The sequence below is a fragment of the Macrobrachium nipponense genome, chromosome 27, assembly GCF_015104395.2.
Source record: "Macrobrachium nipponense isolate FS-2020 chromosome 27, ASM1510439v2, whole genome shotgun sequence".
Classification (NCBI taxonomy): Eukaryota; Metazoa; Arthropoda; class Malacostraca; order Decapoda; family Palaemonidae; genus Macrobrachium; species Macrobrachium nipponense.
In genome coordinates this window covers 21,859,017-21,873,619 of record NC_087216.1, presented here as the reverse complement: position 1 = coordinate 21,873,619, position 14,603 = coordinate 21,859,017, and the positions used below count along the sequence as shown (strand labels likewise).

General features: G+C 34.6%; 1 protein-coding gene across 3 annotated transcripts; it reads right to left on the bottom strand.

Moving 5' to 3' along the window:
• Positions 1 to 1,950: 1,950 nt before the first annotated feature.
• Positions 1,951 to 12,344, bottom strand: LOC135200895 (gastrula zinc finger protein XlCGF26.1-like). Of its 3 annotated transcripts, none has more exons than XM_064229637.1 (2): positions 12,233 to 12,344; positions 1,951 to 10,898 (listed from the first exon to the last, which is right to left on the bottom strand). In XM_064229637.1, the coding sequence occupies exon 2, from the start codon at positions 7,220 to 7,222 to the stop codon at positions 5,765 to 5,767; it is 1,458 nt and encodes a 485-aa protein (XP_064085707.1). In that variant the 5' UTR covers positions 7,223 to 10,898; positions 12,233 to 12,344; the 3' UTR covers positions 1,951 to 5,764. The 3 variants fall into 3 exon arrangements, with proteins under 3 accessions (XP_064085707.1, XP_064085709.1, XP_064085708.1); XM_064229639.1 differs by having other exon boundaries at positions 1,951 to 5,360; positions 12,233 to 12,336; XM_064229638.1 differs by having other exon boundaries at positions 1,951 to 7,363; positions 12,233 to 12,316.
• Positions 12,345 to 14,603: the final 2,259 nt, after the last annotated feature.

The window sequence follows — 14,603 nt, the reverse complement described above, 5'->3', positions numbered from 1 at the left end:
CCCTCTCTCTCTCTCCGCTCTCTACAATTCGGGCTAAGTGGCTGTGATCCAGTTTATGGAAAATGCCCCCAAAACTATTCTGTTTTGTTTCCTGGAATCCAGTTGTTCCAGGCATGTTTATTCCGAGAAGCTATAAAATCCTGAGAGGCTCTTCTTCGGATGTAAGAAAGGGAGAGAGCGAGCGAGTGTGTTACCGATCCTTGCACACACACACACATCATATATATATATATATATATATATATATATATATATATATATATAATATATATATATATACATACTATATAAATATATATAAAATCTATCCTAAGTACCTAATATCATGGGAAAAATGTTCTCGGTGTACTTCTTTCGCATCATATATCCTTTTTTATTATCTCCTCGTCATTACATGTCTAATTAACTCTTCTGATTACTTTCCCCGTTTTTTTTCCCACGATTCTCCTTCATTTTAATTTCATGTTCCTGTATCAGTTTCAGTCTAACATTGACTTATCACATTTATTTTTGTCACCATTTAATCTTTTTTATATACGTATCTCTTTAAATTACTCTTCATTTTCATGACACTCTCTTCCCCTCCTTTGAGTCTGTTCCATTTCCTGTCTTATCTCCAATTCTCAGTTCTCATTCTCCTCTCACGTTTTTCTTCTTCCATACCCTCTGTTTTTTTCCTTGAGCCTGTTGTTTTTTTGCTTTATGCTGATTACTTTTATTGAAATTTAATCTTTTCAGTGAGTTTTTCTAATATATTTTATTTTGTCATTTTATAATCAACCTCCTTTATGGGCATTTTTTTGCCAGCGACAAATTATTATTTGGTAGGACTGAAGATGATTTTACTAATTTATAATACAATCCCAATTTATAATATAATCGGTTGTCCATCCTTTAGCAAGAAAACGAGTGCTTGTTAGAGAGAATGCAAATTTACTAGGTGACGTCTCTTAAATTAGCAGTTGATGCTTGCACGGTATGACTTCATAGAAGAATGTTTTATACTGAGTGCACTTGTCCATTGTATGATCCTATTTTAAAATGGAATTGTTTACTTAATATTAACACCTTAAGAAATTCAGGTTATTCTAAATTAAGATATTTTTTTCATTTTGAAGCTACGCTTTCCTGCATCCAATCTATCCAGTGTTTTAAGGGTCATTTAACCTGCCTGTTTTCAAGGGGAGGATCCGATATCCCTCAAGGGGATAATTTCATTTAAGAACTGTCCCAGAAAGACTGGGATTGTTTTGCTTATCTCATTCTCTGCACTGAAGAAAACAGTATAATAACGTCTCTGTATCCTCAATTCTTCCGTAATCCATTCCCCCTAAGAATGGGTTCTTCACATGATGCAATATATTTGTTTATATTTTGATCTTAGCACATTTAGAATTAATCTTTTCATAAATTCAGTCAAAGCCCCCCTCCCCCACATTCGTATTCACAGTGCAATAGTTCAGAAAATTAAAAATCATTTCAAAATCAGTTTATTACAACACAAAAAACAGTAATCCTTTTTCAGATTTTCCCTTCACAGGCTTAGAAGGAAAAGGAAGTCTTACTCTCACCTCTCCTGTGTTTTATGCACTATATTTTTCTATTTCTGCCTGAAATCTCATATAGTCTAGGTGTTCTTCAATGACCTTCTTTCATGATTCTCAGTTTTCTTGCTGATATTTGCCTTGCTACTTTCAAATGTATTTACTGTATACTGCTTTTCTAATGTATTGTTCCTCAACCTTTTTCATCATATATCCAAACCATCTCGGTCTATTTTTTAGCTGGCAAACACTACATATTTCCCCAGCTTCATTTATAATACAGTTATTCCAGCTATGAATTTTAAAATTCTGTCATCCAACTCCTCAGAATCTCAAAAAAAGTTCAAGCATAATTACTAAATACCACATATTCAAGGGTAATAAAAAAGATATCTACATATATATATATTTGCCTTTAAATTTTTTATTAATACCATACAAGAGTAGGAACAACAGAGAAATTAGAGTTAACATCAACTCTACACTCTAGGACAACGTTCTTTGAGTTGAAATGTTGCACAGTACGTATATCTCCCGATTGGAATTGTCCTATTTTTTTTTTTTTTTTGCACAGAAAGTAAGGAAAATCAATGTTGTATTCAGTGAAAACATAAAGGATATATTGTGTTACATAAAATGTATTGGAGGAAGGAAGAACAATTTATTGTTGCATGGTATTTAACAATAAAAAGAAGAGTGTTAAGTTTTTCCATCAGTACTGGTGATCTGTTAGCAGTGGTATTGCATTCCAGTAAAAAGTACTGGACCTCCAGATAACAATTCTATTTTTACTGAGAAACCTAAGACCTTACTGATAATGTATGAGATCCAAGATATAGTACACCAGAAGCTGTCAGTATATCATATTGTGGACTATTTACAAAATAGGAAGAGAGATACCTTATGAGTTACAGTATGTGATAATTACATACTTCTAAGGTAAAATACAAATGCATTCAAAAACTTAAAGCACAATCTGTAACACAACAGTACCAACCAACAAGAACATTAGAAATACTTATAGTTCATTTTTCTTTAATTTTTGTTACATTTAAATTGCTGTGCAGTAATAGTGCCAAATACTGTTTACTTCTTTTTAAACTACCTTTCTACATTAACCAGTAAACTTTGGAAACTATAACAGTTTGAAAATGAGCCTTTTAAAAAGGCTTAGTAGCAAAGCAAAGTTCTTCAATTTTTTTTTATTTGTGTAATGTTGTAAATATGTAAATAAATTAGTTTTCATCCAGTTATAACAGCAGAAGTAATGTTAAGCATTACTGGTCATGGTGTGTGCAACTTACAATGTCTCATGCACCTCCTCGGAAACACCACAACCTTCTGTAACCTTGTCCTAAAAAAACTTAGGTCCTGGGCACTGTCTCCCCAACCATTTATATTACAGTGGATTGCAGTTCACAGAATCAGAGTAACACAAAAGAGCCTTACAAACTTGTCTCTAACCTCTTTGTATCTATCCATACAATATTTTCACAGAAAAATCTGGTGTGAAAAACAGAAATAAGATAATACATCTCTGAGCAAAAGACGAATGCTGTCGCAAGTGATTTCACAGACTTTCAAGTTAATATCTAACTATTTGTTTAATATTCATCAGGAGTCATAGACAAAGATTAAGTTATTATGGAATTTCATTAGAATTCCTAAGTATAATCAAATTCTCTGGGTACCAGTACAAGTTAAAGGACCAGACAGTGTAAAAACTCAGACCACTGTAAAATTGTATGACCACACTCATATAACTATGTACCAATTTCCTCAATAAGTAGGTAGGCAAAGAGCAAGCTTTGCAGAGTTTCCACTGTAAGCAAAGACTAACCATATTTACATAATTCTCAATCAATCTATAAGTATGTACTATAGTTAAATATGGAAACATAGTCAGACTAGAAAAAAATCACTCTTGGTTGTTGGTGGGAAAAAACAAAATTCAAAAAGAAAGGAAATTGGAGAGTCCAGACCCCATTCAGCTTCATCGTCTTGTACTACTAAGGAAAACAAGTTTGATATCTTCCATCTACAGGACATCATTAATAGTCAATGAAACTGTTAAATGAGTGTCAGCCCCTATGTGCTGTTGCTTACAAGAAGTGTAATGCTACTTATCACAAAAATAAAAAGCCCAAAAAATGAGGAAGAAAATTATCATTCAATACATGTACACATACACAAACCAGATTGAACAGTCATAGCACAATAATTTTTATCAAAAGCATACATAATGTCTTGAATCATCTTATTACAGGTTTACCTGTATTTTTTTTCTTACTGCAGTAAATCTATTTGGATGTAAAACCATCACTCTTTCCATCTTCATTTTCCTCTCTAAATAGGGTATAACTATTCCATTTTATTCTCGACACCCTGTGATATACACTTCATTAATAGAATTGTCATCATTGCCTCCACATGTAGCCTCTTCACAGCTCTTCCATTTTTATAAAACAAGTTTCATCAGTCAAAGCTGTTGATGGGAGTACTATTTCATTAATGACACTTTCAATTTTCTGAGCTTCTGTTATGGTATCTTTAATAACATCACCCAAGCTACTTTTCGCAAAAGCACTGGGAACATTCAGGTCCTTTGTTTCATGGCATGCACTATGATCAAGTAATGCAATCGGATCAATAAACTTTTCTTGGCATACATTACAGCTCAAGAATTTAGTTTCATCAGTCATTTCACTATGAGCATGACTCTTAACTTGCTTGGTATTTCTGTGTGTGTAAGTTTTGTAATGCCAGCCAAGAGAGCTTTTCTTTGTGAACCGTCTCCCACAGTCTTCACAGGCAAAATTCTTTTCCCCAGTATGTGTCATTACATGATACCTCTTTTCACTTTTGGTGGTGAATCTTTTGCCACATTCTTCACAGACAAAGTCCTTTTCACCTGTGTGAAGCTTAGCATGCACACGCAGGTGGCTCTTCTGGGAAAACCGTTGACCACAGTCCCCACAAACAAATTTCCGATCACCTGTGTGAATAGTGGTATGAATAGCAAGGTGCCGATTCTCTCGAAATGTCTTGCCACAGTATTCACACACAAAGCGCCTACCCCGAAAATGTACGTATCTTAAATGCCTCCTTATAACCAACTGTGTTATATATGTCTTCTTGCAGAGAGTACACATAAAAATCACTCCTTCAGAATGCGATTGGGTCTCAATATATTTATCAACATCTTCTTTCATATAGCTCCTTTTTCCTTTCCCATGGAGTCTCCTGTGGCTATAAAGACCAATATGATAGTGAAATACTTTTCCACATTCTTCACAAACATAAGGTCCATTACTCCTATGTTTGTTATTTGTATGTGTTTTGATATGAGAAGTGAGATTACTTTTGTGTGTAAATTTCCTGCCACATATTTCACATGCATAGTTCTTTTCACCAGTATGGAGTCTGTAATGAACTTTTAAAGTTGATTTATGAGCAAACTTCTTCCCACAAACTTCACATGCAAAATCTTTTTCTCCCGTATGGACTCTAAAATGAATGACCAAGTTATCTTTCCTAGCAAAATGTTTCCCACATGTGTCACATGTGAATTTCTCCACATCAAGTGGCTTGGGTTGAGTGATGGTAATTTTACTCATGGGCTTCCTCCCACACTCCACACATGCTGAGTCCTTAGAGTCTAAAACATCAACAGATTCTGTATGATCTTCATTTGACAGTTTTTGGCACACACAGCATGAAATGCTTTCCTTCTTTGTCTGAAGAGCCACTTTTTCTTCAAAGCCTGTATCACTCATCTTACAACTGCATTTGAGTTCCACTACACCATGATTTAACCTGAGAAAGGACAAATACTATCATTTCACTGTTTCTAGGATACTTTACATTAGCTGTATCACATTACAGCATCCTGAAAGTAATAATTTTAAGGCATAACAAATGAACTATGATAGAAAATGAACCACATATCCCAAACAAAATACACAATACAAGGGTATGTATTTCATAATAGGGTCCAGTTATTAGCTAAATGGCCAACCCTAAAGACTATTTATAGTAAATGGCAGACCACTTATTTACTATGTAACACAGAGAAAGACAGCCAGATTATGGATGTGATCCATACAGAGGAGTATGAAGAGAAACAGACATCAGTATGTACAAGTCATTTCTGCTTACGGCATCATCTGTGATGATGCAGTGAGCATCACTTAATCTTTGAAATTGTATGGATGGAAATATTAGCCTAGCTCATCCTCCTCTTCCACTTTAACTTGGTATGAATTTTCAAAAAGCAAATTCTCATCATCACTGTACTGGGCTTCAGTCTTAATATAATCAGTACTATCTGTCAAATCATTAAAAGTTAATCCTTTATCATTCGGAATAAAGTCTCCTGATATAAATTCTGATTTTACAATTCTCAAAGCACAGGGCTTAAGTTCTTGTTTTGAGTGATGTTTGCGATGCTCAGCTACCAATCTTTTTTCGGTAAACATCTCACAAATATCATATTTCACAAGGTCATTTTCCAAAACCTTTTTACAACCTCCCTCACTTCTCAAACATTTCTGTTCAACTTTGTGACTTTTCTTGTGTCTAGCAAATGAGTACTTATCAACATACTGTTTTCCACAAATCTCACATAAGCATATATCTCCATCATCTCCTGTGTGCTTTAACATGTGTCTCCTCAACTCAGCTTTTAGACCAAATGATTCACCACATTCTCCGCAGTGAAATTTTTTCTCACCTGTGTGATTTCTCATATGAGCCCGAAGGTGACTGTTCTGAGAATACCTTTTCCCACAAACAGTGCAGAGGTGTTGCCTGTCACCAGTATGAATAGTGATATGAATTCTAAGATACTTTTTTTCCTGGAACTCTTTACCACAGTACTCACATTTATACACATTTTCTCTGGTATGAAACCGTATGTGATTTCTCATACAACTTCTCTGAAGATATTGCTTGCCACAAATCAGACATATATACCCTTTTCTTCCAGAAGGCATGGGCATTACACACTTAGCAAATGTTTCCTTCCAATCAACCTTCTTTCTACAGTTGCTTACTCTGTCTTCAGCACTGCATGCATTACGACGTTTGTGTCTGACAAGATATCTCTTGGTTATGAATAACTTTTGGCAAACCTCACAAGGAAATTTTTGCCCAGTACTTGCACTATGGAGACTCAAGTGATCTCTTAGGCCACTTTTATAAGTGAATTTCTTTTTGCAAATGTGACATTCATAATTTTTCTCCCCTGTGTGGACTCGTAAGTGACATTTCAGTGTGTTTTTATGACGAAACTTCTTTCCACATACATTACAAGCATAGTCTTTTTCCCCAGTATGAATTCTAAAATGTACAACAAGGTTGTATTTTTCAGTGAATTTCTTACCGCATGTATCACATGCAAAACGTTTATCATTGTCGAATGATTCAGTGTGAGTCAAGGTAGCTGTACTTGAAGACTTATCCTTACTTTGAACCACATCCAAGTTCCTTGGGAATTTCTCATCACCTTGAACGAGGCTCACTTCATGTGGAAATTTCTCTTTTGTATGAACAATGCTCACTTTCCTCGGAGGTTTCCTTCCACATTCCTGGCATAAACTAGCAATGTTCACCTTCTCTAAGGAGTCTGAAAGATCCCCAGATATTCTTTCACATGAGGCACAAGAAAAAGAATCCATCACTAACTGAGGAGATTTTTCCTTATCTTCTACTTCCAACCTACAAGCTACTTAAATGGACATCTAGAAGTAGATCATGTTGTGGAACATATCCTCAGCATTGGAAAGTGGTCCATCTTTAATTTATGCTTTCATTTTTACCTGAGGAAGGACAAATAACTATAACTAAACATACTATCTACGATACATTTATCAATGGCCTGTACTACTGTATATATTAATAATCTCACACACGCACACAAACAGATGACTAATATATTTCCACTTTCAAAACAGACTATTTTTAGACAGCTAGCACCTTTATTTTACTCTCAAGACTGCTCACAAGTCCCTCAAGTGACTGCTCAGCTAAGATTGGACATACGTACGTCCAGATTGCTCTGAAAAATCTCCCATGGTTCCATTCAAGGATAAAAATAAAAAGGTAAAAGCAATTTTAAAGAGGTTTCAGGTACATAGGTACTTTGTTGCCACTTCCTTTATATTCTTTAATCCTTATTAAGCCAAGTCCGATATAAATGGACTTAACTACTTTGTTAGGACACTGGTAATAAAATTTGTCATGTAAAGACAACACTAAGTGGCTTATCTCAGGTGCATTTGTTCTGATTACATCTGCATTAAGGCATTGTATCAATTTATGTCTCCCACATATACAGTGCATACTATATTGAAGGTTATGTACTGAACCTAGTGCTAGAAGAGCTTTCTATCATATGAAAGCCTACCGTCAGTGAGTTTTCAAACCTCTTACCACCTTCCAGTATCATAGCTGCATGCAGTGTGGGCTAAAATTTTGTGCTAAATGAAATACAATTAAATAACACTTCACTGTTATAAAGATATCAGAAATTAATACTGACCTTTGTCTCAAGATATTGAATTGGACTCTAACACAAATTTTAGCTTTTTCCATCCCATGAAATCTGTATTACTGATTGTGGAGATGGTTCATGCACATAGGCATATCATGATTAAGATACTGATTTTTACACATGGTGACGTTATATAATCACTGCCATATGAGATAAGAGAATTTTGCTGAAAGTTAGAATGAAGCAATGAGTTTTTAGATTTCCCAAAGAATTAAAATGATACTCTAAAAAGCTAATTAACAGAAATGACTCATTCTTAATTCTAGTTAGCCAAGATAAAAAGCAAATTAACAGAAATAACTCATTCTTAATTCTAGTTAGCCAAATTGAAATCATCCTTCTCCTAATCTGCTACTGTATGTTTAAAATATCTCCCTTATAATTTTTCAAAGGATACTAATACAAACTTCTTAGAAGTGACTTAAACTCTCTACTTGTACAGTACTTTGCATCATCACAGTTGCAGATAAAGAGGGTGGAATTACTTTACTTATGTTGATTTAAGTCATTATTAGAGAGCGTCTATCATGAAGTCGTAGTTGGCCTTAGACAAACAATGTATGTACTAAGATCCTTATCCATCCACCCATAGTAATTTAGTGTTTAGAAATAAAAAAACATGCTCTTAAGCAGTGATTGTCCACTCCACTCAGAGCTTTCTCATACACAATATGGCTGTATGGGGTCTGTTTAATCATGAAGTCCTTGGTAAACAGTCCAGTATTTTCATGCCTTACGACAGACTTGACTTAAGACAGACTTGTGGACATCACTATTGGCCTTGAAAATAGGATACTCTTGTAATCTAGCATACAAATAAAGTAATTGTTTTCGTAGTATTTTACTCTCTTACAACAGGTCATTCATTAATATGTAGGACAAAGCTGTGTCCTGATGTACTATTAATATTTAATGATTTCAAACGAAATTTAATTATAAAACACACATTACGTTATTACAATATTGGTTTGATCATTGGTGGAAAATCACTCACCAAAGTTGGATAAAGCAAAATAAATATGTTGCCCTCTTTGAGACACTACTTATTACTGCTAAAAACATACAAATTTCACTGTCACCACAAGTTACTGCCTAGTTAAGCCCATATTTTCTTGATGAAATTACAAACAGTAATACGTATGCACTGCTTTTCCTTCTCTTCTATTCATTTTAACATGCAAAGATAAATACTGCACTACTACCTTCTGCATATTGCAATATCAATACTGTTCGTATTCTTTGATTGGCACTTTATCACTCCAGTTTTTGAAAAATCTGAAACAAATATATTAATTCATTTGATCCTCTTCCTTCTTAACATGAAAAGAGGTGTCAAGAAGTGAATCTTCCTCACCTTCATCATACTGGACATCATTCTTCAGGCAGTCTGTACTACCTGTCGAGTCATTAAAAGGTGTCCATTCTTTACCTTCAGCAATTGCAGTCAGTTCATCAGATAAAATTTCAGTTTTTGGTTCTACTACGAACAAAGAACATGGCTCAAGGATATCTTGCTTTTGGTGATGTTTGTAATGCTCAGCAAACAATTTTCTTTCAGTGAATATCTTACAAATGTCACATTTCACACGTTCATTTCTAGAAATTTTTTTGACTCCTTTTTTCTTACGTTTCCTTCCTTTTTTGTGGGAATTCTGATGGTTAATAAAAGAATATTTATCAACCAGCTGTTTCCCACAGACCTCACATAAATATTTGTCTCTATCATCTCCTGTATGCTTTATCATGTGTCTCCGAACCTCAGCTTTAATACCAAATGATTTGCCACATTCTCCGCAGGCAAATTTTTTCTCACCTGTGTGACTTCTCATGTGAGCACGAAGGTGACTCTTCTGAGAAAACCGTTTCCCACAAACACTACAAAGGTACTTCTTGTCACCAGTATGTATTGTGGTATGAATAGCAAGATGACTTTTTTTCTGGAATTCTTTGCCACAATACTCACATTTATTAACACTTTCTCTTGTATGAAATCTGATGTGATCTCTTAAGTTATATCTATTAACATACTGCTTTCCACAAATTAGGCACAGGTAACCTTTTTCACCAGATGGCAAAGGCACTCCATGATTATAATAAGTTTCTTCTCCCTTCTTCACCGTCTCTCTTTTTTCCTCATTAGCACTGCAAAACTGACGTTTATGTTTTACAAGATATGTCTTATGCAAGAATATTTTCTGGCAGCCATCACATGGAAATTTTTGTCTTGTACTAGCACTATGAACCTTAACATGATCAGTCAAGGAACTTTTGTAGGCAAACTTTTTTTTACAAACATGACATTCATATTTCTTTTCCCCAGTATGAACTACATGATGCATAATAAGTTGTCCCCTAACTTTGAACCTTTTACCACATGTATCACATGCAAAACGTTTATTTTGATCTGATGAGTCAGTCCTCGCTACAGTTGCTGTGCATGGGGACTTCCCTTTACCTTGAATTGTGCATACTTTTCTTGGGGATTTCTGTAGAATTTCAGGACTCATTGTGCTTGTTAGTTTTGTATTTGACTGACAAATACTTTCTTTATTTGGAGGTTTTGCTCCACATTCTTCGCATGAACTAGAAATGTTTCCAGTCCTGGAAAGGTTAAAAACATTTTTGGATATTCCACACGAGGCACAAGATGATAAATCCATCACTAAGAGGGGAAGCCTTTCTTTATCTCCACCTTTGCTCTCCAATTTACTCAAATGGTTGTCTGCTTGATGATTTTGTTCTGCCAATGTACTTGGAACATTTCAAAGTGGCCCCTCTTTATCTTATAACTTCTCTTTCACCTGAGGAAGGACAAATACCTGTCACTAAGCACATCATCTTTAAAATTACCTAATTCTTTACAAATTCACACAACTGTTTCAGTAGTTCACTCTACCATTGTCATCAAGAACAGTGGATAAAAGTAGTGCTAAATCTAGACCATGATTACTGATTGGAACATAGGCCTTAGTGAAACTCTATGACTAGAAATGTTGTTTCTCACAATTAAATGTTTTCAGCACAATTATTTACCCCTTTTTCATACACATTTACCATTATCTCCTTGTTCTCATTTTTTGGTATTTGTTGGTTTCTGGTACACATATCTATTGAAGATAAAATGGTGGCTTTCGTTGGGAAAATGAGACAGCTTCATCTACAGTAAGACAGTTTTATATCTGTTCACTGTAGACATTTCAATCCCTTTGATTTTTGTGGTAGTGTGTAGTAGTAGTGCCTGTAGGGTTCACAACTTCCCACTGAACATGTAAAATTCTATACTGCCTTGATCATTTCTCTACCTTATCACTTTGCTTAACAATAAATTAGGGTGGCTGAAAAAACATTAGTCAGGGGATCAATCACTAAAAATTGTATTCAGCAATGTGATAAATTCATAAGATCATTATCATTTTTCTAAACCAGCTACAGTTTTGATGGCCATTCACTTGTAAATGAATGGATCTTTATCTTTTCAAGGTCCTATTAGTTTATACTGTTCATGTGCAAAAGATATTTTTGGATTTTATTTTGGTCTGGATGCAGTTTTCTCCTCACATTCTAAATTTGCCTTACTAGTCAATTAATCAATTAATCCACCTTCCTCTATCCTTGTTTAGTTAGATGTATGCTTGTCTGCCTCTCCTCATTTATAGCAATATTCCTACCAAAGCATCTTGGCCACTTGACCCTTCAGGAAATGTCAGCTGTCATGACAACGATCTTGAGTTAGTGCTGTATTTTTGGGTCTCATGTAAAATGTGCTTTCCATTACACTTACTGCATTTTAAACTGCAGTGTTGTAATGTTCTCATTTCTATGGATTTTATAAGTTGTATTTTCTTCCATGTATCTTTGTATACACTAAACAAGGGTAGGCTTAGATTTTTGGGGTTACTGGCACTGGCTAAAATATACTGTTTACACTTCCCACATATCCATAACCCCTTAGATCTATCATTCCCAATAATTCAGGGATTACTGTATTTCAATGCTGTAACAATTCTAATAACACCAGTACGTATGTACTAACTTTACTGCTGAGTTTATTATAAGGATTGTGTCAGTAATATGAGTAAACTATCCATTTTTATAGGTTATAGGGTAATTAATCTTAAGGACTGTGATAGCATACCTTTTGCCTCCCTTTAGGGTAATCTTCTTTCTACACTGGCTCCAACTTTTGTCAACTGCAATTTCTGGAAAGAAAGTGAAATTGCCTTAGCTAAAGCCCAAAGAGTCTGCCTGTGGAACTATATGTTTGATAATATATACAAACAATCATCTCACTACACCAAAATTGTAAATCTATGCTACCAGAAAATATAATGATAAACACTGATAAAAAACAGTGGATTGTATAACAGTATATTTAAAGTATTTCTTATTTACTACCAGAAGATATCAATACTTAATTGAAAGAGAAAAAGTTTAGTTTTTAGATATATTATCTGAAAAGTGTAGTGCAACCATTCTTAAGCAAATACCAGACAAATTCATCAAGATTGCATAAGTACATCTAACTTATATACATAGTCTGCACGTGTACATCTAACATATACATAATAAACTACTCATCTCGTATGTTAGCTTCTTTACTTTTTTGGGTGGCAAGATGTCCCACTGTTTTCAGTGCCAGAGGATTTTCAATTCCTTTAAAAATGTGGAAATATCCCCCTACCAGTGTTATTGCTACTGATTCTCAAAGCATCAGACTTCTGCTTCACAGCTTACAGGGGTTTAAAGGTTTTCCTGTATTAACTTAAAATACTTTTCTTCACTGCATCATAAAAATCGGTATCAACACATACTGTAAATGTATCTAAATCCAGCACAAAATCTACGGTACTCAACTGGTTCTTGACCCAAGGAATGGGTTTTCCCAAACCTTTTACTAAAACTTGTTAATAACTTTTCGAAATCTTATAAACAAACTAAAAAAAATTAACATAGGCGAAATTATAACCGTAAGTACACATTCAACTTTGTTAGCACAGGCAACAGCCTGAAGTGTGAAAATCAGTTATGAAATCTTCTTTCCCAGATAACTAGATTCACTAAAGAGTAAAATACAAAATGTTCAGTGATGACTTATCAGTTACTTTTCCACCTTAAACTTTACATGTAAGTTCACCTGGGAAGAATAAATGCAAAGTGTAAAATATCATTCAAGAAGTTCACCCTTCAAATTTGTGGAATTGTTTTAATACATACACCTAAAATTACTTTTGTTCACCCTCACCTAAACTTCTGAATTGCTTATGCCCCAGCAATGCGTTGTACAAAATCCAACTCTAGAGCCATTTATGATGCTTTGACTAGCCATTTTTGTAAATTTCAGTTCATAATTCTGGACTTTTATTTCTCTGCTTTCTTTAAGCATCTCACAATAGAATAAATAAAATCTGATCTAAGACAACCCCCAAGTTAGTATCACACCTTCAATACTAAATTCACCAAAGACAAAAGTAAAATATGGTCAATCATAGCTTTGGCCCTGGGACAAAGGTGACTTGCAAAACAAACCCATACCCTAGCATCTGAAAGGGTTATGTTCTACTTATCTCATCATATTAGTTTGGTAATTCTGGACTTCAGAGACACTTTTAGTTTTCTGTACAATGGAATAAGCGGCTTAAAAGCTAATAATGACAGTTTCAATTTCTTGAACTACAGAATTTAGGTCATGAAATAACATTTCTGAATTCTGCCCCTTTGATGTAGCACATGTGAAGCTGTTGGTCTTTTCATGATCCTGGGAAACTTTCCACACAAATGTAACAGGTCTCCCCTAGATCTCAATATAATTCTCCTCTGTATCCTCAGGCTTGTGTATGAAATTTTTAGCATGCTGAGTAAGGCCACTTTTGTGCATAAACTGCTTTCCTCCGGGTTCACAAGCATAATTTCTCTCTCCAATGTGCATTCTGATATGACCCTTTGAAGTGGCATTTTGTACTGAACCCTTTGCCACACTCTCCACAAACAGAATTTTTCTCACTGGTGTGGACTTTTGAATGGTCATGCAAGTGCCTTTTTTGTGTAAAGCACTTTCCACAGATCTCACATGAATTTTTCCTTTCTCCACTGTGCCCTAATATGATAGTTAAGTGGCTTAATGTAGTAGTATAATGAACTCTTTGTTACACTCTCCACAAATATGATTTTTCTCACCAATGCAGGTTCTTGAATGGACACACAAGTGACTTTTTGTGAGAAGCACTTACCAAACTCTTCACATGAATAATTTCTTTTATAAATATGAAGAGTTATATGAACACAGACTAATCCTTTTGCTGAATTTACCACAGTGTAGTACATACTATTAACATGAAAATCGTTTTTCTACAATATGAATGCTGGTATGTCTCATAAGATCATCTTTCTTGGCAAATTTTTAAGTACATTTATATTCCACATTTGATTCTATGACGACTTTTCAGTGCACTTTTATAGGCAAACTTTGACCCAAGCATCACATACAATTTTTCTCCCCAATATGCACT